Genomic DNA, 27,777 nt, shown 5'->3' on the forward strand with positions numbered 1-27,777 from the left:
TCTCAACTCCAGTTTGTCATGGATCATCCACAAAGCCCTGAAATGTTTGCCGAAATGAGATCTGCACCATCCAAAGTAGGATGAATGCTGTCTCTCTTAATCAGACCAGGTTTTCCCCAGAAGGCTGTCCAATTATTTACGAAGCCCACATTGTTTGCTGGGCACCACCAAGACAACCAGCGCTGAAATGATGACATGCGGCTATACATGTCATCATTGATCAGATTGGGGAGGGGACCACCATGGGTTTAAAAGGTGCAAATAAGCCTGCAGTCATTAATCCATATTCATTATTTACCACTTTACAGAAAATACGAGTGTTACATGCAGTGTTTGGGGCATTTGAACTATTCTATATATTATATTCTGAGCCAGGAGAAGAGGTTAAAGAAACAGTCTTCTTCTTCATGTGCTGCTGTACAAAGTGCACCCATCATGTAACATCACTTTCAAGACATGTGTTATATAATTTATACTTCTTCATACATGATTTAAACCCTAGCTATAGCAGAGGGGCAAGTGAGGGTCAATCTGATTTGAGAACTGTCCCCAAACACTCTGGTTTTGATCCTTTGCATAAGAGAAACTTTAACACTTTAAAGGGGACCTATCATGCAAAATGCACTTTTTTATGTCTTTTATACATAAATATGTGTCTCCGGTGTGTCGGGGAACTCACGCAGCGTCAGAAAATAAAACCCTCTCTCTTTTTCTAATCTCTAAAAACGGGGAACAACGGAGCTGATCCAGATTTGCGTCCGATATGACGTAATATCTGAAATGTGGACCCACGGCCCAATCGGAAACGTTGCTATCAGAAACAATGCCCGACTGTTTTGGACGTAACATGGTCTGTGTTTACATTAGCATCGCTAGCACTCAGAGCTAACCTGTACTGGAGAGCATGTGTGTGAAGAAGCAGGAAGTAAAAAGGAACTCACCTTGCAACCGGCAAGAGAGAAAGCCTTTGAGCTCCAGACTGTTTCAGATCCTTGATAATCCATGATATGGCGTTTCATCACGGCAGCATTTAGGTTAGACAATAGCTGCCGGGTCCCGCATGAGCTCAGACCCCTCCTTTTTTTATCAATTGTTTAATTTTTTTTAAGCTTTATACCCCAAATCAGCACTTTTGAAACAGGAAGTGAAATAGAGGGATATGAGGCATGGCTAGAATGGGTGATCTGTTTGGTATTTTGAGCAAAACACTTCGTAGACATGTTTTTTACATTTTTTTATATATCTGAAACCTATGCTACTGCCTAAAAATAGCATGATAGGTGCACTTTAAATCCACGCTTTCTAAATTGATGAAGATGACGAGTTTGTCCCATCTTCATCTCCTATATGTTTGAGTTCTTACAGCCAGGAGTTATTAACTTGCTCTGAGTATTTTTGTGATGCAGATAATGACGTTCATTTATTTAAAAAGGCTCGTTCGTACCAAATAACCAATTTCATGCAACATGGGCAAAGCTAGATGGATGTGTTGTGTTTACTGGTTATGATTAAAGTATTGATTGCTGTGGGGGGAATGAGGTTGTTGCAATGATTAAAAAAATCATAAGATCATAATGTAACATGCAACAAACAAGTTGTTTCCAACACATAAAAGGAAAGGAAACTGATGGGCAATCATCGTGGATATTATGAAATAATATTGCTGCAATTATATGAACGCCAAGTATCGCCAAATGTCAGTTCTTACTTCTTAGAAACCAAATAAATAGCTACATTAGCTACTTTTGAGATAGTTCTTGTAATATTTGTATCAGCACAACAAGAAAAAACAACCTTCTTAAAGCTCAGGAAATTAATTCAGTCATTCTATTCTATAGAAATGTGGAAATCACCAAACTTGGAGATGTTAGCATTACATTACATTGCATTTAGCTGACACTTTTATCCAAAGCGACTTACAATAAGTACATTCGACCAGGAAGACACAACCTTGAAGAAAACAGAATCATATAAGTACATCAGGTTTCATAGAGCCAAGCATTTCAAGTGCTGCTCAACTGGCTTTAGGTAAGCCAGCCCTTTGTTAATATATAAGTGCTCTGTTAGTAATTCTATCGCTCGAGGTGGAGTCGAAAGAGATGAGTTTTCAGTCCGGAAGGTGTGTAAGCTTTCTGCTGCTCTGATGTCAATGGGAGCTCATTCCACCATTTTGGAGCCAGGATAGCAAACCCACGTGTTTCTGCTGATGGGAACTTGGATCCCCTTCGCAGCGAGGGTGCAGCGAGTCGTTTGGCTGATGCAGAGCGTAGAGCACGCGCTGGGGTGTACGGTTTAACCATGTCCTGGATGTAGGAAGGGCCAGACCCATTCGCAGCATGGCACGCAAGTACCAGTGTCTTGAAGTGAATTCTAGCAGTTACCGGAAGCAGCTCACAATGTGTCCACAGAGCTAGATACTCACACACAGAGACAGCTTTAAAGTAGATTAGGAAACAAACATGTGTTCTTGTCCTAAAACAACACACTCTAATGAGCAGGACATTAACATTAGAGCATTAACATGGTGTCTCTCCTGCTGAGGCAGATATCAAATCTAAATTGATCACCAATTAGCCTTCTTTTCATTGAGAGACACTGTGTTCACACTCAAAGCTCCTGCTGGGTGATGGACTGCGGGTGAATCCTGCGACATCAATCACTTTCCAGAGTCCAATGAATAATCTCAGCACTCTTAATACCCAGGCGTAAATTGAATTCATTATTGATAACTATCATCAGATCATGCAAGTTAAAGAGGCCGACTTTAGTGGGCAAACGGCCTGGAAATGCTACAAACATTCATTATATGTTTGATGTGATAAATGATCAGTGGATGCTCTGTGAATAGAAGTGCCTCGAGAACAGTTCTCTGCTAATTCAACACTTCCCCACTGTGCAGTTATTTTTTATTACTTGTCTCATTTGTTTTGACTGAGACAGGTGTGACGACCCCTCCCCCCTTCTGCCTGGCTGTGCTCCCTGCCTTGCTGTCTTCTGGCAGGTACTGGGAGTGTCGTCCTGTTTGTGCCCGCCCATCTAGAGGAGGAGCCACCAGAAGGCATAAAGGTTGCCCAGCTGCAAGGATCAATCGCTCTGATTCAGATCCTGGCATGCTGCAGCAACCTCAGCCTACAGCCTGTGTTAGGTTTGATGCACCCTCCAACATGCTACAACACCCTTCCACACACTCACACACTGCTCACACTACTGACAGTCTGATTCTTACCACATTATACATCAGAGGTGTTCTTCAACAATCTGTTAAATAAATATATATTTGGCATTAAACTCTGTGTGGCCTCCCTGTTTGTTCCAGCCTTTGGAAGGTTGTAACAAGTGGGGGCTCGTCCGAGATCACTTCCGGTGCTGGATAAAGGACATGGTGACCTATTTCAGTCAGGGAGTGTTCACACAGCTGGTTGGTTGACTCTGAGTTTTGTAGGGGAAAATAGGTCAGGTTGATCTTACTGTCTAAGTAACTGGTCTTACTCACAGTTGTGTTTCTGTCCAAGGCAAGCTATGTTTTCCGGTATTGCTGGTTTGTGTTAAAGGCTGTCAAATGTTTGGAACCCTTATTCCTGTTAGGTATAAGCAATGAGAGACACAAGCTGTCTCCATTGAACCTTTTTTTGTTTTTGTTTGTTATTTTTGTGTAGTAAGTGGCTAGAGCATTTGCTCGGGTGCACTCCATGACTGCCTAGGTGATTTTCAATTGCTGAGAATTAACCGGGTCACTGGGCTTTTGTGCTTAAAATCCTACCACAATTCTACACGAAGACTAGGGGTGAGTGAGTCAGTAAGCATTTGGTAAGGCAGTTAGCCAGAGGAGTGGGGTCTCCATATGTAAAACTGTCTTTCACTATCAGTACTGCTGGAAAAGCCTTGCCTTGGTCGGTAAACAGTTAAATGGCTTCTATTGAAGATTTTGTTGAATCCCCAAATGAGGATGTGTTGGGTACTTATAAAAAAGATCAGCTTTTGAGAGTGGCTGACCATTACGGTCTTGAACTTCCCAAAAAGTTGAATAAAGAGGAGTTGTTGGTAGAAATAAAGGCACAGTTAGTGGAAAAAAGTATTTTGTCTGTCTTTCTGGGGCCTACCTCCAAACAGTCAATTGAGTCAGGTAATGTTTCAGGTGTGGCTCCAGTCCTGTCTGGACTGGGGGTTGGACTGTCATTTAAAGAACAGAAGGAGCTTCTCATGCTACACTTGGAACGTGATGTGGAGATAGAAAAGTTGAGACAAAATGCCCGTCTTCAGGAAGCAGAGATCGCTCAAGTTCAGGTTAGACAAAAACTAGACTTGGAGCGCTACAGATTGGAGCTGATGAGTGAAGGTAAGCTTCCAGCTGAGACCAGGAGAGCTGCAGAGACTGCAAATCAAGCATTTGATATTGCTGTTAATTTGAGGATAGTTCCGAGGTTCAACGAAAAGGACCCAGACATTTTCTTTGTGTTATTTGAGCGTCTAGCTGAGGCACGAGACTGGTCTGATGTTGAGCGCACCCTTCTGCTGCAGTGTGTCTTCACTGGAAAGGCCCAGGAGGCTTTCGCTGCCATGACTGCTGAAGACAGTAGCAATTACCAGTTGGTGAAAGCTGCTGTACTTCAGGCATTTGAGTTAGTACCTGAAGCATATCGACAGCGCTTTAGGTTACTCAGAAAAGAGAAGCAGTCACATATGGAGTTTGCTCGTGATTTAACCACTAGTTTCAACCGTTGGTGTGTTTCCTCACAGGTAAAAACTCTGGAAGATCTGCAGGAGCTTATCTTGCTTGAGCAATTCAAAGGTACCTTGCCTGACCGTGTTGTTACCTACATTAATGAGCAGAAAGTAAACTTAGTTTCAGAGGCAGCCAAGCTGGCAGATGAGTTTACTCTGACCCATAAGGTGTTTTTTGGCGACAGCCGTAGTCGTGGAGATGCGGGATACAAAGAGAGTAGTGCGGGGGCTCACTTCAGTAAAGGTGTTTCAGAAGGAAAAGATAAGTTTCCAGCTAGGCTTGACCATGGGAATCGGGGTAAGTTTGACCCCAATCGTGTCTGTAATTACTGTTTTAATAAAGGACACTGGAGAAACGATTGTCCTGAGTGGAAGAGAAAGTCCAGGCCTGGGGCTGTGTCGGCAAAAGCGTCTGGGGCTGTGGCATCGTTACGTGCAGTGGAAAGGGAAAGTGCCATTGCGGCTGTGCGGAAACACACTCGGTCCTCTTTATCTGAGTCTGTAATTCAGGCTCTTGTCAGCGAACATGAGGAGATAGACCCTGGGTATAAAGCTTTTGTGTCTGATGGTTTTGTTTCACTGGTCGGAAGTAAAGAGAAAGTACCGGTAAAGATATTAAGGGACTCGGGGGCGTTGGACTCGTTTATTGTTGGTTCTGTGTTACCTTTCTCTCCTAAAACAGACACCGGTTCCAGTGTTGAGGTCCGGGGGATGGGATTAACCGTCTTCTCTGCTCCACAGCATAAACTAACATTAGTCTCCAGTCTGCTGCAAGGGGAAGTGGTCATGGGAGTGCGTCCTTCTCTGCCTATGGGGGGCATACAGATCATCTTGGGAAATGACCTGGCTGGTGATCGGGTATGGCCTGAGTCTCCAATCTCCCAGGTAGAAGGTGCCAAGTTCCCCAAAACCACTTCTGTGATGCCTGCCAGCGGCGCAGTAACACGTGCTGCCAGCCGTATTGTTTGTGACCTTACAAAAGATAAGAAAAAACAATCTGTATTTCCTGTGCCTACCTTTCCTTTGCCTTTGTCTTGTAGCGACCTTGGGAATGAGCAAAATAACGACCCCACCCTTCAGGCTCTGTACAGCAAAGTTCTACCGAATGGAATGTTGAGTCATGTAACTGAGCCACAGCGAACAGAATTAGTTGATCTAATCAAACATCTTATACGTTGGTGTCTCTTCCTCCACCCTTTTCATCTGGACATTAGGCATGTCAAAGGTGTGGATAATACAGTGGCTGATGCCATGTCCAGGGCTATAACCTCCTAGGTTAACAAGTGTTTTTCTCCCTGCAGGGGTGTCTGTTTTTTCTGTTTTGCCCTCTCTTAAAATGCTTCTTAGGTACCAAAGTTGCTGAGGGGTTGAGCAAGAGGCTACAGATGTGCTTGCAGGTTGTACGAACATTTGAAGGTTAACTTTTGTTGTGTCTATTGTGTTTGGTGGTTGTGTTTTTGTGCCTCAGGTTGGGAGGATCCTAGTGGGTCCTCCATTTTAAGGGAGGGGGTGTGACGACCCCTCCCCCCTTCTGCCTGGCTGTGCTCCCTGCCTTGCTGTCTTCTGGCAGGTACTGGGAGTGTCGTCCTGTTTGTGCCCGCCCATCTAGAGGAGGAGCCACCAGAAGGCATAAAGGTTGCCCAGCTGCAAGGATCAATCTCTCTGATTCAGATCCTGGCATGCTGCAGCAACCTCAGCCTACAGCCTGTGTTAGGTTTGATGCACCCTCCAACATGCTACAACACCCTTCCACACACTCACACACTGCTCACACTACTGACAGTCTGATTCTTACCACATTATACATCAGAGGTGTTCTTCAACAATCTGTTAAATAAATATATATTTGGCATTAAACTCTGTGTGGCCTCCCTGTTTGTTCCAGCCTTTGGAAGGTTGTAACACAGGCAATCGAGTTTAGAAATAACACCGTTGCAATAATGGGGGCTATTTTAAAATGGCCACAGGGTCCAGTGAAGGTGTTTTTTTCTTTTTTTACACGTCTAGACTTGATAGCCTGAAAAACTTCACATGGGACTGGTGTGAAGTTTAGTTACTATGGCAACCAATAAAGGGAAGGATTCATCAATTTGAAACCAGAAAAAAAAGTTAGTTTCAAACTCAACTCATGGGATGGGACCATCAAAAGAGATGTTTTAAAAATGGAAAATTGTTTATTCACTTTGTGTTTTGTTGCTGTTTATCTTCCTGTTATCTATAGTGACGTTCTGAGTCTCTGCAGGGATCCACAGCCGCTTCGCTGCATGGTCATGATTGTCATTTTCTATTGATCTGCGTTGATGTATTCCAGTGTGAATTTCCCCACTGGCCAAATAACAACAGATTTATAATGTATGCTATTGTGACAATTAGTCTTTCATCCTACCAGGACCAATGGAGACTTTTCTATGTTTACGCATTAATCTATAGTTACTTTTCTATTATAATTTCCCTTTGTGCCATCTGGCCTTGACAATGATCATGTGTTTCCATCTGGACGAAGAACCTGTGAGTTTTTGAGAACGAAGAAGTGTGCTTCACCCTCTCTACAAAAATGTAATTAAAATACATGCTCTGACTATATAGGCCTTGTTTGTATGTCGCTGTCTTCTTTAGCGAGTGGTGCTAACTGAGGTGTTGTGATGAGACCAGATGAGATCTCTAGATTGTAAGATTGTCCTTTGATAACAGGTGGTTGTTTATGGGGCAAAATGGCATCCCTTATATATGATCAAAATTCATTTTACGCAATAAATACGTTTGAAAACTACTGAACTAACGCTGGAACCAAACATCAGCTGTCTGGTAAAGCATTTAGTGGAAAGAGGTCAAGGCATCGACCAGAAGTCAGTGGGTGGTCGAAGAAAGATCAAAGAAGCCATTAGTCTTCTTAATATGTTATGGATGTAACAAATATCAAATGTGAAATTGCATACAGTAAAAGCCTGTCCATGAACTTTGGAGCTCTTGTTGCAACCCTTACTGAAATACCCCCAAGAGATAGTACTTGCACAACTTGGAAGTATACAAGGGGTCTTTCCTTAAAGGTTCCGTGTCATGGCCATTTCTACTGATCAAATTTCCATTGTTGAAGTCGACTAGAATAGATTTAAATTGTGCAATTTTCCAAACTCTCATTGGTTTCTCACAGCATCTCTGTAAAGTATGTGTATTCACTCTCTGTCCCACACGGCTTGTTGGAGCTCCTGCCCCCCCCCCTCCCTGTGAGCCCACTGTGCTCTGATTGGTCGGCTCGTTGCGAGGCTCGTTGCTGCTCGTTGCTGCTCGTTGCTGTTCGTTGCTGCGAGCTGCTGCGAGGAGCGGACAGGTTTCCGGGTCGGCGATACAGCGAGAACAAGCTAAACTCATCCTGAGCGCACACACACACACACAGCCGAAGTAGAAACAATAAGTGTGGCTTGATATTGAGAAAGAAGAAGGTTTGTAGCGCTGTGAGAATGGGTCTGCGGAGAGCATTTCTCCGCCATCCCAACTCGTCTATTACCAGCGTTCAGGGAGCTCTATGCAAGTCAATGGGACTCCCTGTTAGTTGGCCAAGGGGTCCTGGTGTGTGAGGGGCTCCGAGGATTGGTCCATTTGGGCCAATCCGGTCATTTGTTGTTGATCTGGGTGTGCACACGTCACAGAACCCAGGAAGCAAACAATGGAAGAAGAGAAATCTCCAACGAGGCGTTCTGGGGCAGCACAGACAGGTCTTTCTGTGTTAGAGTTGTACTCGCTACAGGGTGCACTTTGAGGGTTTGAGACTGCAGACCGTTTACATGCAGAAGAACCTTCATAACACGAGGGGACGGGTGATAACCGGAAAAACATGACATGGGCCCTTTAACACTTACAGTTATTGTAATAGTACACCTAGATTGAGTTATGAAGAATGATTTCTAGAGGAATCTCCCAAAAAGGGTTCACATAACCTTCAGCAGGCCAACATGGCTTTCTGAACAGCACTATTTAAAAAAATAAAAAAAAAAAAAAAAAAAAAAAAAAAATCTGATAAAAGCCCAATTTCTAGAAGTGCAACTGCCAAAAGAAACCTTCTGGCAGTTGGCATGAGAAGAATAGCTTCACACATTGTTTTGGGTGTGTGTGTGTGTGTGTGTGTGTGTGTGTGTGTGTGTGTGTGGGTGTTGTTCTCACGAGACTAGACAACATTTCATCACCAACAAAGTCCTCGTTTAGACGTTTTCTGCTGATGGTTGCTGACACTGCCTCAGACACAGATCTGGATTCGCTCATATGTGCGAAATTGAGTCGAAGTGTGATGACTGGAAAGACTGTGGCGTATGTTTTTGAATGACAAGCTCTGTGTAAGTGAGACTGGCTTTGGCAACACTTTGGTATGTGACTGAGCCATGGTTGGTTACTCTTGTATCTTTTTTTGGCAGCGTTTCTACATCAAATGGTCAAAGTTTTTTCCAACTACTGTAGCCTATGAATTATTAATCCGTACCCACTAGAGATGATGAAGGCAGAGCAGAGATGGTGCTGCCTCGATATGTTATCGACCTGAAGCGCAGAGACTCTGTAAATGCTGAGATTGTAGGTAAACGTTCACAGTAGACCTATCCAAACATCACCTTCGTATTCCTCGCCGCCTCTAAAATGCATGATTTTGGCTGTATTTTCAAATACAACGTTTTACTTCAATTAAAACAGGCATTGTTGCCATGGGATTTCCAACCCTCAGTTACATTTTGTATGATTGACATTTCCCTCAATGTCAGTTACAGCAATACCAGGAAAATGGACTTCACAAAACAGCCTTAATAACAACCTTTTACTCTGCTAACAGCACAGGAACGCACCTTATTTGACCTCTTTTAGAGCACACATGTTCTCGTGTTTACTTTGTTGAGCACAGACTGAGAGGGATGACTCACCTGAACGTTCTTCTTTCTCCATGGTTATGAAAATCAATGTGACCTGTGTGATAGAAACGTTGTTGCTAAATGAAGGAACAGTTCTCTTCTTAGAACTGTCTACCAAGAATGACGTTCCCGTCCAACTGAACCGCATTACTAATTCAATGAAACAAACCATCCAAGTTTCAAACGTACATTTAGCGTTGTGAATAAAAATGTAAGAAAATCAAATCACACAAAATGACTTGTTCAGACAACAAATCTACTTGGTTATGTCTGATATCATGCTTCGGCTTGAAATATGAACGTATTTCAAATGAATCCAAACAAATAGGAATGTGAGAGGTAAATGTGGGAAACCAGTTTTAACACAATGTTGTTGGATCGACAGAAGAGACTGTGGTTCTTTGTTTTTCTCGATCGACTTCATGGGATGTAAAATGCAAAGGCTTGCTGTCTCATGATTGATAAATCAATGCAGGGAATTGTGTTTCGAGACAGTAAAGGAGCCCCAGAGCGCTGACACAAATCACTGAGAACTGCTTTGAAGCTGTATTAGTTAGAGTAATTGGCAAATCATTCAATCCAAGACAAATTAAGTGCTTGATAATTATGGGGTCCTTCTCGCAATATATATTTAAAACCTCACCGGTCAAAGTGTTTCCTTTTATTGTTGCTTTAAACCTTTAAATGCAGAGTATTTTTAAACCATATTGTGTGCAAACTGGAAGATCTTGTCTCTCTTTTCAGTGGGGCAATATACTCTCAGGATTATTCAGGAAACAGAAATAACTTTCCAGAATAAGCCTTCGGTAATTGAGTGCAAAGCAGCAAGTTTTATATTAAAAACTTCACCATCACAGTGTAGAACTTCATTACTCACCAGATATAGTCCAAAGATGAATCCAATATCCAATCTATATACACCATTTTAATATGCTTCATTTGGAGTGAATTATATTAGCATAAAGGTGGTTATTACAGGATTCGTTATTGATCCTCGAGAACATCAAATTTGTTCTTGTTTCCCTTTCTTTCCCAAGACATTTGATCAAATAAATCCAGCGGTATTAATAAACCAGACATGGTACGTTGAAGTGCTAACCCCGAGCCTGTTTTTCAGGTTTCAGGCTCGAAAATGACATTCCCAGAACAAATGACTGTAACTTCACTTCTAAAAGGTTTATATGAATAATTGTTGTTATCAAAGCAAGGTTACATCTGTGAGTTGGATGTAGAAGTGTCAGAATCAATATAGATGTTTCTGTGTCAGAGTAAATTCAGATGGAACATAGCAAACAAATGTAAATTCCTGTCTCCGCCTAAAGAAAACCCATTACTTATAGTGAAGACCAACCTTGAATGATGGGTTAGTAGCCTAAAAGCTTTAGGAATCCAAATTATAACATATAATAAGTACCCTGTATCAAGATTGAGGCAAAACAAGTGACATTTGACCTTTTTAGAGAGGTTTATGAAAATAAAGTCCAGGCGGAATAAGCTTTGGGCACATTTGGGCCCATTTAGGCCCATCAGTGCCATTTGACCTTTTTCAGATACCAGACTATAAAAATCATTGTATTACATTGAATAATCACTATAGGTATTCATTCCATTAAAAAAAAAAAAATTAAAAAAATGTAAATAAAAAAAAAGATTCTTAAAAAAATATTAAAAATATTTGTGTGAGTGTGTATAAAAAAAATCAGGGTCCCCGTCGGCGGGGACCTTCGGGCTTAACAGAAGAAGCCATCTGTGAATATGAGATTTGAAAAAAAACCTTTAAGTAACTTTAGAGCAATCAAAGTAGATTCATGTTAGAAAAAAGGAAAAGCAAAGAAGTATATTATGGCTAGCTCAAGGCTTAAGGATATTTCTGATGGAAAGTGACTGATGACAGAAATACTACAAGTAGAAATGGGTCCTTGGGTGAACTGAAGAGTCACGGATTTTCTCAGAATTTTATGATCAATATGTAACAAGTTTTACGATTAATGTATCCTCCTTTGAGAAGCCTCTCTGGTACAGTAAGTGCCATCAGCGTCCAAAGTGCCATGACCACTTCCACCATTGTCATAGCATTTGATTTTGGCATAAGTGATCCCGAAAATCCTTGTTATTGCTGACTTTATGAGAATACTTATAATGCAAGAAAGGGACTCAAATCCATTCCAGGCAGTCTATTAAAATGAAAACCCAAAGATTACTGAGCATGAAACACAGACACACCGAATGATTAGCTTAGTTTCCACAAATGGGAAATATTATGTAACTCTATCTACACATGTTTCTCATTATGATGGATTTACAGACTAGAAGTAATTTTCTTCTTCTTCTTCTGTCATGATCCAAACTGTTTCAAATGGTGTTAATATGTATTTAGTATTTTAGATGTTCATGTTTTTCATTGATTTTATCAATTGCGTTTATACTTGTTGGTAGACCTGTGTTTAAGTTTGTTGCTACTGTATTCAATTATTACTATTTTGTATAGGCCTATGCGGTACTTTTTTTCTAAGGTTCTGTAACTAACTTTGTTTCAGTTAATAAAGTAGAACAAATTAGAGAGAAATAAAAACAAAAAAATTAACTGATGAATGAAAAAGAGGTCTGTATTAAGACACAAATGAGCAACAAACAAGAAACTTTGGAGCAGTAAACTACATTACCCTAACTAAATGCGAGCGCAGATTACTACGGCAAGCGGGAGGATGAAATTAAAGCTTCGCGTTTCGTTTTTGAATCCGTTTGCTGCTTAGGCATCAGTAAAGCAAGTCGGAAAAGTTTCGTAAAAGTCTTAGTTTGTCGTGAGTAAAACCTGTTAGTGTTTTACAGCCGTGAATCTTCCGTGAAAGTCATTCATACGGTCCACTCAGGCGGAAACGTTAGCCATGTAGTTAACTTAGCCGCAAAGCTAAAAACAACTGTGGCTAACTGTACAGCTAGCTAGCTCTTTACTTTCTTATTTCTTTTTTTAGCTGGGTGTTATTTTCTAACATCAGACAATGCAACACCATGGTAGTCTTGAGAGAAGGGATGTGTCCTGGACTGGATGCGGATTTAGTGCGTGACCTGCGTGCTGCAGACATTAAAACAGGTGAGTGTTTGAAGATGCTTCATTTGAAATATAAACTACAACAGCAAGAACAAGCATGGCTTCTTGTCAGAGGTGGAAAGTAACTAAGTATGTTTACTCAAGTACTTGTACTTTACTTGAGTATGTCCATGTTATGCTACTTTGTACTTCTATTCCACTACAGTTCAGAGGTAAATGGTGTACTTGTACTCCACTACATGTATTTAATACCTTTAAATACTTTACAGATGTGGATGAATGATGTGAAATCTAACCAAGTGTTGAATCAGACTTTAGTTCCACCTGGAGTAAATCCACCAGCTACCCTGCAGTCTACAAAGTACTTCAGACTAGCTGCACCTTCACCAGCTTTGAGAACACTTTCATGATCAATCATTATAAAACATATCATATATATTATTCTGAAATGGACCATTCTGCACAACGACTACTTTTACTGTCGCTACTTTAACTATATTTTGATGATAATACTTTTCTACTTTCACTTGAGGAACATTTTGATTGACTGTGATTCTTGTCTCCTCAGTGGAGGACGTGGTCTCTTCTGACATCGAGGATCTGGCTCAGAGATGCTCTGTGTCGTATAAGGTATTTATCATAGACTGGTATTTATACACATGTTGCTCATTTACTTTCACAGGACCCTAAAAACGTTGCATATGATTACGCAACAAGTGGAAGAAGTACTTAACCGAAGTAAAAGTAGAAATACTATGGTCATACAAAAACTCCTTAACGAGTCAAAGTCCTGAATTGAAAATGTTAATTGAGAAAAAATGTATGAAATATCATCAGCAAAATCATCAGCAAAAATCAATGTTTTGCAAAACATTGATTTTAATTTCTAACAGTGTCCACACACACACACACACACACACACACACACACACACACACACACACACACACACACACACACACACACACACACACACACACACACACACACACACACACACACACACACACACACACATTGAGCTCTGCCTAAATGAAGACCCTATAACCAAACATATGTCCTCATTGTTACATATGACAGTTTATCATTGACGACAGTAACATTATTCCCGTGTAATGAATCAAATCATATAGCTTTCTTTTGCTGTGCTTGAAATAAATGAAATGAAATCAAAAGCCCACCCACACTCTAAACTTTATTTAGTCCCTGACATCATGTTCATCTTTCACCCACACGCAGCTCGAGTTTCTAACGTTATAAAAGCAGTAATGTAAGCAGATCTCCGTATGGGGAGAAAGTTCATCTTTTTATCAAGTCGGGCAAAATAGTTTCTGTGTATTTAATTGTATTTTTCCAGTCAGTAATTACAGTGCTTCTCCTGTAGATAAAGCTGCATTGCAAGTGTTAGAGCTATAGAGTACGTATTGGGCAATATTAAAGGGTCTAGCCATCAGGAAAGCAGCACTTAAAATCTCCTAACTGGATCTACAAAGTCCTTCATTATCAGATTGAACCCAAAGAGAGGCTATCGATAAGTTTTAAATCATTTTGAGAAATAATTTCTTCCTAACTCACTCCTGACCGTATGAGCAGATGGCATGGGAAACACATTCTGGTTTAGATCATAAATACGGCTTTCCACCAAACATTCTTAGAGATATAAGAGTGCAAATAATGAGGAACGTGACCCACAAGGTCATTGTTGATAAAAGGGAATAATTGTGTGGGTGGTGAGGGCAGGGAAGTCAACCCTTGTTGGTAAAAAGACGAGTGAGAGTCCATTTTGTAAAACATCCACCATGGTCAGACCAAGGTTGAATGTAGTGTAGAAATAAACAAAAGATCTTTGGCTAGCATTTTAATTTTTTTTTTTTAATGTGAAATTGCAGTTAAATGCATTAGACTAGAAAGGCCTGCACTGGTAGGCAAGGCAAGTTTATTTATATAGCACTTTTCTGTACGCGACAATTCAAAGTGCTTTACAAAACAAATTAAAATACTTTTTAGGAATAAATACAGTATTTATTTATTTATTTTTCGGTACATGGTCGAAAAAATGCCGATCGCGAGAACCGATCGACGTAAAATTATGACGTAAAATACATGACACTGAAATCACTCTGAATTACGCTCAACAGAAGTTAAGGCTCCTTACTTTTCCTCTCTTCCTAACTAACAGAACTAATGATAAACGGGTGCAGGTGATTTTAATTGATCATTTCTATACAATAGCCAGTTTCCCACAAGTGACAAAGTGAAAGACCAAGGCAATGCAAGTTTATTTATATAGCGCTAATTCAAAGTGTTTTACAAAAATGAAAGACATTAAGAGCATAAAACACATTAGAAACATAAAAAAGCAAAGATAATAAAACATGAATAACACAGGTACATGAATAAAAGTTACAGTGCAGTGTAAGATGTGAATAGTTCAATTAAAAGCAGCGGCAAAAAGAAGCACATCCTTGCTCCTAAAACCACCTCGATGGATGTGAATCCATCACACACACACACACACACACACACACACACACACACACACACACACACACACACACACACACACACACACACACACACACACACACACACACACAGAGGTCAACGCTAGGTCACCTGCACGGAGCATTCATTTGACTACAGCAGCTCAATTAAAGCTGCCATGTAGAAACAGACCCATGTTATGAGAACATTTCCCAAATTAGGGCGCCAACATTTCCACTAATTGAGACCCAACAGATTTGGCTCATTTTCCTTAAATACATTTTTGCTGTTGGACATAAAGTCTGGGAGGAAATCCTCTAATCACAATGTAAGCTTGCTCAACAGCTCAACAGCTCTAAGTGCTTCTCTTTCTACAGAAACAGGATTGAAAATTAGATTTCCTTCCTCCCTGTGGATCTGTTTTCATGAAAAGCATCACTACCCAGACTCTTTATGAACACTGAGTGTTTCCATGCAGTAGACCAGGGGTGGGGAACCTTTTTCCTCTCAAGGGCCATTTCAATTTGTTCAACATCCTCCGAGGGCCGTACAAATGATTGACCTCTGCTTAAAAATACTAAAATCACAGCCCATTCATTTCGCCTTTCTTTCATGCTGTGCAAAGAAAAAGCAACCTCTTAATCCAGATATCTTGGAGGCCGGAGGTTCCCCACCCCTGCAGTAGACAGATGTAATCTTGTATTATCCAATGGGATGTCTGCAGTGTGTGAGGTGGAAACATCACAGAAGCTTTAGATTAGAAGATCACATATTTATTGATACAAACACAAATACTGATTGGTCCTTTTCCCTATTATTGTAGAGAGAAGTAATTAATTAGCATTAGCATCAAAGCAGGGAAAGCACAAGTTCTAAAACATCAATGAAATCCAAACTAAAACATACAATAATCAACAAATCACTAGTACTAAAACGTCAATAAAATCAACTATCAAGCATATTATTAGCAACAAATCCCAAGTGGTAAAACATCAGTTAAATGAACAATAAAACATGAAATAAGCAAGAAATGACAATGACTTAAACCTCAACATAATCAACATTCATGTGTGAAATAAATAACATTCAACATAAAGCGACAATAAACAACAAATCATGAGAAATGTATTTTAAAATTAAACACACAATAAGCAACAAATCTTAAATACTAAACTTTCAATAGAACAACAACAAAACAAACAATAAGCAACAAATAATAAGTATTAAAACTAATAAAATCAACAATTAATCATAAAATAAGCAAGCAAGCATTACTAAACGTCTACATAATCAATATTAATATGTGAAACAAATAACGTACAATGGATAAAGCAACAACAAACAATAACCAACAAATCTTAAGTACTTAACTCAAAACAAACAATAAGCAACAAAGTACTAGAAGTAACAAATCTATTAAATCAACAATAAGACATATAATAAGCAAAAGGACTACGACATCAATGAAATCAACAAAGAAACGTACAGCAATCAACAAATCACAAGTAGTAAAGCATCGATGAGATCAACAAAGAAACGTACAACAATCAACAAAGCACAAGTAGTAAAGCATCAATGAGATCAACAAAGAAACGTACAACAATCAACAAAGCACAAGTAGTAAAGCATCAATGAGATCAACAAAGAAACGTACAACAATCAACAAAGCACAAGTAGTAAAGCATCAATGAGATCAACAAAGAAACGTACAACAATCAACAAAGCACAAGTAGTAAAGCATCAATGAGATCAACAAAGAAACGTACAACAATCAACAAAGCACAAGTAGTAAAGCATCAATGAGATCAACAAAGAAACGTACAACAATCAACAAAGCACAAGTAGTAAAGCATCGATGAGATCAACAAAGAAACGTACAACAATCAACAAAGCACAAGTCGTAAAGCATCAATGAGATCAACAAAGAAACGTACAACAATCAACAAAGCACAAGTCGTAAAGCATCAATGAGATCAACAAAGAAACGTACTACAATCAACAAAGCACAAGTCGTAAAGCATCAATGAGATCAACAAAGAAACGTACAACAATCAACAAAGCACAAGTCGTAAAGCATCAATGAGATCAACAAAGAAACGTACAACAATCAACAAAGCACAAGTCGTAAAGCATCAATGAGATCAACAAAGAAACGTACAACAATCAACAAAGCACAAGTAGTAAAGCATCAATGAGATCAACAAAGAAACGTACAACAATCAACAAAGCACAAGTCGTAAAGCATCAATGAGATCAACAAAGAAACGTACAACAATCAACAAAGCACAAGTAGTAAAGCATCAATGAGATCAACAAAGAAACGTACAACAATCAACAAAGCACAAGTCGTAAAGCATCAATGAGATCAACAAAGAAACGTACAACAATCAACAAAGCATCGATGAGATCAACAAAGAAACGTACAACAATCAACAAAGCATCGATGAGATCAACAAAGAAACGTACAACAATCAACAAAGCACAAGTAGTAAACCATCAATGAGATCAACAAGAGCATGCTTTGTAAGCAACGACAGTGTACACCAGGCATCCTCAAAGTACGGACTCCGGTCCACAACTGTCTCTGGACTCTGAGCAAATTATACTTTTCATATGTATTATCTGTGTTATCTGCGAGACATCGCCACAACGCAACGAGTCAAAATGATCCGCTATGTCCATAGACTGCAAACAGCGGTCTTCGGACATTTATGAGAGAAAATCTCTAATGTCCGAGTGCAAGTGAATGCAGCACAAGATGCACGTCATGTAACCCCTCCCCCGGTCCTGGCGCGAGCGTGGACATAATGATTGGCGGCGATTTCATTTGAACGGGACGGCGCAAAACGAGAAGCATTCGGACCCAAGCACTGAAGGAATGAGGTATTTGCGGTCTACACTGACAGAGAAGAGACTGTCAGTTTGGCTGTACTCAGCATTGAATCAAAACGCACTACAGCTGTTGATCTTAATACGTTTGTGAGGCGTTTTGCTGAACAACATGGTAATCGCCGCATTCAGCTGTAATAGACATGTCAACTTGATGCTCTGCTCACGGATGAGCATACAAAACTATTAAGATGATGACCTTACATGTGTAAATATTTGTTTTTCTTTGAGGGGGTCTGCCCCCAAAAAACAGTTTTAAGTCCTGAGAAAGTAAAATAAGACAGTGTGTAACAATACACTGCCCAGCCAAAAAGAAGTAACCACTTTGATTTAACTAGGTTAGGACATTCCACTGGATCATAACTGAAGTATAAAGAATGCATGACTGAAGTGATGGAGACCAGGTTGAAGGCAAACAAAAAGAGGAAATAACAGGTCAAATCAAGCAAATCCCCTCTCAGATTCCACAGCAACCAGAAGAACATAAATACTGGCTGGTGATTTGATTAATCAGCTTTGTGATGGAATAAAAAATGCACAGTGCATTTCCTTAGCTGTGGGTGAGTCCACTGACACTGCTGACAATGCTCAGTTGCTGGTGTTTGTGAGTTGTTATGACGAGGCAAAGGGGGAGTTTGTTGAAGATGTGTTGGCCTGACGAACCTCAGTGGACAGACAAGGGGGCAAGACATTTATAAAGCAATAATGGGAATGCTGAATGAAAAAGAGTGCAGATGCCTTTATTCATAACTGTGCAGCTCTTACACTGCGACTCTGAGGGGTCAAGCACAGACACAATAACAATGAAAACTGCTGCATACAGATTACTTTTGTTTTTTCAACCTCGTGTTAAGAATCTTGTTGCAATTGTTTAAAAGTTTGAATGACCGTAATAAACGGACCTTTGTCTTATTGAAACATTTATTTCAACACCATCAACTCAGTATTAGATGTGGAGGCAAAGGGTCAATTTCAACATCGCTTGAACACTGCAGCTCCATATGATGCGAGTGGGTTGGCCTATATTTAATTGCATTGAATACATTCATCTCGGCGCCCTCAAGTGCAGAATGAACCATCAACATATATATTAACATTCCACAGGAGGAGAGGGTTTTCCTGGCAGATACCAAGAGATGGCCGAATAATGAAGACGGGGACAGAATTTAGAAGTTGTAAAATGTATTTTTTTTCGCGGCCTGAGATGTGGAAAACTCCAGAAGCCTCTCAGCGTCAGTGTGTGAGCTGATTGATTGGTCAGTCAAACATCCAATTACATAATGAGGACTACTTTTTCTCTCCTGTGGTATCACCGAGTGGGATCGAGGGGTTTTAGTCTTCTCACCTTTTTAATATGAAAACAGCGAGTAGTGTGTGATTTGGTGGGAAGCTTTTTATTCATTAGCTGGAGTGCCTCGTTGAAGACATTTTGATTTCTGGCCAATTGTATGAAAAGATGAATTTCTTAAGGATTCAGGTGTTGAAACAAGAATCGATGAGCTCCTTAATGACGGAGAAATAACTATTTTTCTTCTGCTTTAGGGACATTGTCTTTGTGGTGTTGTTGTCCTAATAGGAGGTTGGGATCAATGTCGGCTCTGATAACGATCCATCTGCAACATTATCTCGACTCCATTATAATTTACGACATGATGGCTTAATGTTTGTGTCTGTTCCCATAGTCTGTGGGTGCTAATAGTGAAATAAAGGCAAGAGGCTTTGTGTGTCTCAACTGAAATGTGATTACTTTAATTGGGTAAGCAATGTGACGGTTAATATGCTTGTGTTGAGAGATGAGTAAACTCATTTGCCAATTAAAATGTCTTGATGGCAAGCAATATGCACAGTTGGGAGGTGTTAGATTTCAATATACGGACGCTGGAGAAAGCCTTCGATAGGCTGTTGGCGTCAATCTCAACACAATAACAACACTTCAAACTAATCTAAATGTTTCTTCCATTATATTTCAAAGTGCTCAGCAGAATCAAATCACTTTAAGGTTATCACACTAAACATATCTAATGTTTACTTGGTCCATTTGCTCAAACATTAGGACGTTCTGCTTTTGTTTGGTTTTAAATTGTTGTATTATTTGTTGACTCCCCCTTGAGTTCTGGAAACTTGTGATGGACACGTTGTTTTAAAACGTTCTTTAGCATCAGTTCAAATGTATGTTAACTCAGTGGTTCTCAACTGGTAGAACCCGTTTCTAGTGGATCGCAGATTTATGAGTGAAAACAAAAATTGAAACATTTTTTTTTCTTGTGTGGATAAAAAACGCTTTTATTTTGAAGGCCCGATTTTCAAACGCTGTGCATGCAGTAGGCGTTGGACTGGAAGTAACAGAGACCGTAAACATTTTTGAAAACTTTTGTCACATCTTCTCAATAAAACGTAATGAAATATGACCCCCGGTTTGATGATTGACAGGTCACAGAGCTATCTACCCTTACCCACAATTTAAAGTAATTCACACAGACCCTCTCCTCTTTGCTCCCCTCTTTACTCTTCTCGCAGCAAGCTGTCAGAACAAAGTGAAAAACAAACCATGACATATAATATTATTAATATGTCCGGTAGCAATAGATTTATTTATGTTCTTCTCAGAGTGTACCAGAATGCGTAGTTATATGTTAGTATTTCTAACATATAACCAGACCCCCTTCTGGGGTTGGGTTTGCAGCATGTCTGCCTTTTTGTATTATTCAGTTCAGCTTTGATTCCATCATCTCATTAAACCTTATTTAAAAGCATACTTTAGTTCTGTGAAGGGATATAAGGGATATATGCACTGTACTTCACTTTAATTAATATTGTATGCTGAAAAGTGTATATATTACAGCACGATTTTTTGTTGAATAGATTTGAGTGGTTCAAAATGTCGGGTCGTGATTTATTGACACATTTAAAAAGTGGGTCCCGAGGCCTGACCAGTTGAGATCCACTGGCCTAGAGTTTTTCAGCATCGTTTTGAGTCAGGATGTGTCTGATGTTTAGTTTTTTTATATTGTGGAGATGAAAGAAGGCAGTCCGTGAAACGTGCTTTATGTGAGATATGAAGGACAAATCTTCGTCAAATATTATGCCATACTACTTATACTCCCACTCCACTGCTTGTATCTGTTATTTAGTACCAGTTAATGCAATACACATATTACAAAACATGATTGATCATCCATTGTCCATAAAAGTACGGAGGAAACCAACCCAGCATTTTCTATTATATTACATATTTTCTAAGGCAAGGCAAGTTTATTTATATAGCACTTTTCAACACAAGGCAATTCAAAGTGCTTTACAAAAAACGAAAGACATTAAGAAAATGGCATTTAAAATCAGTCATTAAAAAAGTAAAATATGTGGCAATCTTTCCCAAAACTGTTCCATTTGTAATCAAATTATTAGGGTAGTTAGTTCAAAAATGTCTGGTCAATCAATCACAGCTGCCAATACTTAAGATCATTTTACAGTAACATGAAAAACAATATTAATTAGTCTTTATTTATACATTTTACTAAACCTAAATATGCTTATACAGCCCTTTAAATATTAACAAAAGATTACTAATTGATAAAGAAAATAATTGGTAATCCCACGGCTATCCTGAACTTACACGTTTTTAACCTAAAAGTGCCGTTATAGAGCCTTTAAGTTCTATCCCCGACTAGTTTCAATCTTTTTTGTTGCTGATTAAACTTCTGTAAATGACCTGCTGGTGTTATTTAAATGCAAAGTTGCCTACCGTCGCTCCAGCAATCAAATATGAACCAAGTGATGAAATGGGAAGTCATGGAAAGAGCAAAAAGACAACATTTCACCTCATGCTTTTGGATTGTAATCACAAGCATAATTGGGCGGAAATCGACCCCATCGACCCCCGTCACGCAGTTTGATCCTCACACGCTGTCTTTTCTGTATTTCAGGCTCTGTTTGCTATCCGTCGAGTTCTTCTGGCTCAACATGCAGCGTTCCCCGTGTCAGGAGCCGATCTTTACGAAGAACTGTTGAGCTCCACCGCCATCATCTCCACTGGAAACCCCAGGTACAGAACACTGTGCACACAGAGCAGAGTTCACTTTGTCCAGAGGAGAGGCACAACACACTGATTTCAACCTGAAAATTAGCAGAATAGATTCAAGTTAAATGTGTGTATTTATACTTCTGCAAAGACCATGTGTTGACAAACGTACACCACATTTCGAGGTCCAAGTTATACAAATAAAACGTTTTAATGCAACTGTACCTTTGGCTTTCTTCTCTGCAAGTTTTAAACACATTACAAGTATTTTAAATGATAGAGTAAAGTGTTATAGTCAATACATATTAAGTGCTAACACCTAAATAAATATCATACATTTTGCCACTGTTGTTATCTTAGATCTATTTTTCTTGTCACTTTATTTTTCAGTGCAACTGTCACGTTACATGTAAGTTTCGTTTTTGTTGTTGTTATAGCACCTCCTAAAGGCAACTGGTGTGATTGCAGCCTTTTCATGCTATATTTGGATGTAGGTGTTTTCATTGGTCAGTAGATGTCACATTGCATGGTCACATGACTGAGTTGAAAGGTCAGTGGCCATGTTTTTCCAGCAGAACAGCTGGGCCCTTTCTCATTTCTCTAACTCCCCTCCTCGACTCCTATCCTCGAGACTTAGGCCCATTCCCAAACCGCCCCCTACACCCTACCCCTCCGTTTGCGCGTTCACGCGGAGGGTCCGCCATATTGAGGGCTGTTCCAAAGCAACGAGTGTGGAGGGGGAGTGGGCTATCAAGCCCTCAAGCAGCGAGTCTCTCTGCTGACTTGAGACCGGTCTCTCCCTGACCGGAGTCACGCTGTGTGTGTCCGTCAGGAAACAAGCTGTGTACAAGTTCCAGCAAACATCCACTGATAAACTGCGATGTTAACAACCTCATGATGACCTCATATGTTTTTAACTTAGGATCGTACCTGTGTTTAGTCTAGAAAAAGGTAAATGTGTGCATTTTATTATAAAGTTGTGTATATTTACAGACCGTTGCACAAACTAAGAAGCTTATAAACATCAGGTTTAAAACTAAAAGAGCTTTGAAACACAATGAAAGATGTTTGGAGTTTTATTTGAGTTATTCATTTAAACTTTTTGTCTAAGAGATGCTGATTTGAAACCGTTGTTACATACAGTTACGGCACTTCCTGTTTCTGCCGGAGAGGGGAGGCCGTCCCAAAGCTTGCTGCTGTAATTACTCCCTCCATCTGACAGGAGGAGCCTCGTTGAGCTGCGAGTGTGGCTGCAGACGGAGTTCACTCCATCACGGAGGGGTAGGGTCGAGGGAGTGGTTTGGGATTGGGCCTTAGTCCCGCCCACAGGAGATGCGAGCGGAGGAGTCGAGGAGGGGAGCCGAGGAGAGAGGAGGGGAAGCAGCAGGCGGTTAGACAAATGAGAACTCTTCTCCTCTGAGCGGTCATTTTAAAGAGACGTCCATTAATGATGACAGGAGGCACAGCAGCCCTCTGTCTGATGGACAGATGTGTTCATGATGACTTATATATTTACTTTGATTCATTCACAGTGCGGTATAATGAGACAATAACAGGCTACAGATGCGGACACACACACACACACACACACACACACACACACACACACACACACACACACACATATATATGTATATATTTATATAAATATATACCATTTCAGAATCACGCGGAGCACTCTCATAATAACGTAACACTATCAGAGACTGGATATATCTAAATGACTACTACCTGACTACAGGGGCGAGATTTGATGTGTTAAAGAGCCTCTTCTATGTAATTAAAAGAACATCAATGCTTTTATTGTCATTCGTAAATTACCCACAGTGTAGTTATGTCGATGAAAATCTGAGGTCCCAGACTCCTCCAACAGTGCAACACAATCAAACGGATACAATAGTGCAAGTAAATACGATAAAATAGTGCCATAAGAGTCTATATACAAGTGATATATAATCTGTAAATTGCAAACAGGTGAATGTTATGGACGTTCTTAGTTCAGGTGCAATAGGGCCCCTTTATTTTAAAGTAAGGGTCAGTACAGAAGAAAGATTTAAGAAATAAAAGATACAGTCAGTAGGATCACTTCAACATTTCACAAACAAAAATAGGTTGACAACCAAATACCACCAAAAACACAATAGTAAGCATATTTATTGTTCCTATAACCCCACTCTTCGTTAGAGCTCATTATTTCCCACTTCATGGCGTGTTGAGCGACCCTTTGATTCTTTGTGGCAATAATGTTTTCCAAAATAAATTGTACTTTTAATCTACTCTTTAACTCCTTAAATTAAGATTACTCCTTGATTAACTTTTTCAAAATATGCATTTTAGCCAGAAGAATAGTTGTTTGTGAACTGTGTGCGATCTTCATCTAAAAGCCCAAATCAAATATTAAAGGGTGTAAATGTAAATTCAATATTAATTGTATTAAAGAGGACGTATAATGCAAAATGCATTTATACATCAACATGTGTCCCCGGTGTGTCGGGGAACTCACGCAGCGTCAGAAAATAAAACCCTCTCTCTTCCTCCGTACCCAAATCTCTAAAAACGGGGAACAACGGAGCTGATCCAGATTTGCGTCCGATATGACGTAATATCTGAAATGTGGACCCACGGCCCAATCAGAAACGTTGCTATCAGAAACAATGCCCGACTGTTTTGGACGTAATATGGTCGGTGTTCACATTAGCATCGCTAACACTCAGAGCTAACCTGTACTGGAGAGCATGTGTGTGAAGAAGCAGGAAGTAAAAAGGAACTCACCTTGTGGTATAACCGGCAAGAGAGAAAGCCTTTGAGCTCCAGACTGTTTCAGATCCTTGATAATCCATGGTATGGCGTTTATCCCCCAAATCAGCACTTTTGAAACAGGAAGTGAAATAGAGGGATATGAGGCATGGCTAGAATCGGTGATCTGTTTGGTATTTTGAGCAAAACACATAATGGTTTTTTGTATATTTTTATATAAAAAAGAGACTTATGCTATTGCCTAAAAATAGCATGATAGGTGACCTTTAAGCCGATTTTGAATCTCATACCGCAGACTTGCAACATATGGACAATAACAACATTAATGCATCTGGTCTTCCTCTTCCTCATCACAGAATCTACATAATGGTGATGGTTCAATATTCAAGATGTTGAGTTGTTTTTTGTTGCAGCAATCTTGTAAAAAATCTTCAGATGGAAGATTCTTGAATAATCAATTGTTGTTTTGTATATAGTTCGAGGTATCGAGATATTCAAATCATCTTCCCAGAAAGCGCACCATATGAGGAAAAGCAGTAAGGCCACTGCTCTGATTTGTTTTCATTAACTCATGAATCTGCACCTCTTGGACTTCATTCATATATTTTCAGATATTTTACCAAATATTACACTTTTATGCTATTTTGATATTACACGATTCCATATTGACTTTTTTTATCAATTAATTGTGGAGCCCTAAGACTGACGTTGCATTTGGATGAACTCTTTTAAGTGTATTTTCCTTTTTTATTACACATAGACTAATCCGGCCCGCGGCTTCATGTCATGTGGCCCCGCAAGAGCTTCCAAAGAATATAATACGTTTATTTAAACGGTTACATAACGATTTACAGAAGCACGTTGCCCATAAACTACATGTCCCACAATGCATCTGGTTTTGTGACATGCACTAAAGAGACTTGCAATTATTTCCCCTGGACTTCTGCTTTCAGGCGTAGTTAATTATGAAGTTATTACTCTATCCGATAATAATCCAATTCAGAGGCAATAATGTAATATAATACATTATTTTATGATATATTTATATGTATATTTATATAGTCTTAAAGTTACAACCGGCCCTTTGAGTGCAGCCATAATGCTGATGTGGCCCGCGATGAAATTGAGTTTGACACTCCTGCTCTAGAGGGATCCTGGGGATTTAAAAGTGGGGTTAATGCCACTAGAGCTTGAAGAGAGATTCACCTCCAAAATCAAATGTGTGTTCCTAAGGACACTTCTCCACATATATAATTAAAAGACATTTCCCCAGTGTCCAGATTACAAGCAAAGGAGAAAGTGTGCATGTGCAGATCTTCTTCATCAGTGCTACCTGATATAATACAGATTACAGTGGTAGTATAATCTGTATGTACTGGGGTTTTTGTTTTTAAGGACATGATTGTTTATGCTAACAATATTCATACATTGGATGGTGGATGTAAAAAGATAGTCTTTTATATTTGTCTTGTAAAATATGACATACAATGTAAAAGATATATACATATTGTAGTAATAATTATATAATCTATTTATAATTGTACATGTATATTGTATGTACTATGTAGACATACATTTAGATTTACATTTTGTTAAAAGAAAAAAAAAAGATATGTTAGTAATTTAGTTTTTGGGAGAAGGGATTAAAATAGTGTAAACTTCTTATAATAGTTTTGTTTATCAATTTGATTCTGCTTAAGTTTGTACACTATCATAATTCTCATGTTTCATTTCATTATTATTATAATTGTTTGTATTATTGTTTTACACGTTCAAAATAAATAAAATCAAATACATCCACCACCTGATACAATTGAGTTCTAACGGCCCCTACACACGGCGGCGTGCGTTGAGTCAACGCTTCTGTCCATTCACTTTGAATGGGGTGACGTCACATTTTACCGAACTGCATTGTGGGAGCAAAGCGTAGCTTCTCTCGCGGTGCTCGATGCAAAAGTAGAGCAATGTTCTACTTTTGACGCTTCGACGGAGGCGTCAGCCAATCAAATCCCGCTTATGCAAATCTGCCAGTACAAGCGCTAGCCAATCAAACTGCGTGCATGCTGGGAGAGCCAGTCATTTCCTCATATGCCAAAAAATGGAGGAGAAAATAATCGTAGCGGTAGGGAATCACCCGGTGCTTTATGATCAGTCCCTGTTCACCTACCGGGATGCAAACCGGAGGAGCCAGGCATGGAGGGAGGTGGCAGAGACAGTGGGGAGTTTATATCCAGTGTACTTCGTTTGAATGGACAGCTAGCCGACATAGACAGTATTTAGCCAGCATGGAATGTTGCGTAAAAAAGCACCATAGACATTAATGTCATAAATGTTCATCATATAAAGTTATAAACTGTGACATGTAAAACCATCCATCCATCCATCTTCTCCCGCTTATCCGTGGTCGGGTCGCGGGGGTAGCAGTTCCAGCAGAGAGCCCCAAACTTTCTTTTCCCTGGCGACATCAACCAGCTCTGACTGGGGGGTCCCAAGGCGCTCCCAGGCCAGCGAAGAGATATAATCCCTCCACCTGGTCCTAGGTCTACCCCTTGGTCTCTTCCCAGCTGGACGTGCCTGGAACACCTCCCTAGGGAGGCGCCCAGGTGGCATCCTAACTAGGTGCCCGAACCACCTCAACTGGCTTCTTTCGACGCGAAGGAGGAGCGGCTCAACTCCGAGTCCCTCCCTGATGACTGAACTTCTCACCTTATCTCTAAGGGAGACACCAGCCACCCGGCGGAGAAAACCCATCTCGGCCGCTTGTATCCGCGATCTCGTTCTTTCGGTCATGACCCATCCTTCATGACCATAGGTGAGGGTAGGAACGAAAATGGCCCGGTAGACATGTAAAACCTTTTATGCAATTGACAGGAGAGATTCATGTGATTGGTTGTTAAACTCCCCAAGCTCAAGACACGCCCACTGCCAAGCGGCAACGCACGCCACCGTGTGTAGGGGGCCGTAACTGC

General features: G+C 40.0%; 1 protein-coding gene across 1 annotated transcript in view; it reads left to right on the forward strand.

Moving 5' to 3' along the window:
• The first annotated feature begins 12,347 nt into the window (after positions 1-12,347).
• Positions 12,348-27,777, forward strand: part of rad51d (RAD51 paralog D) — a 43,677-nt gene continuing 28,247 nt past the window's right edge. Inside the window, exons 1-3 of the mRNA XM_034098927.2 lie at positions 12,348-12,702; positions 13,229-13,290; positions 21,957-22,075. Of these exons, the coding sequence (XP_033954818.1) occupies positions 12,621-12,702; positions 13,229-13,290; positions 21,957-22,075 (263 nt within the window). The 5' untranslated portion in view covers positions 12,348-12,620. The remainder of the gene's footprint in view (positions 12,703-13,228; positions 13,291-21,956; positions 22,076-27,777) is intronic.

The sequence above is a fragment of the Pseudochaenichthys georgianus genome, chromosome 14 (genome assembly GCF_902827115.2).
Source record: "Pseudochaenichthys georgianus chromosome 14, fPseGeo1.2, whole genome shotgun sequence".
NCBI classification, from domain to species: Eukaryota; Metazoa; Chordata; class Actinopteri; order Perciformes; family Channichthyidae; genus Pseudochaenichthys; species Pseudochaenichthys georgianus.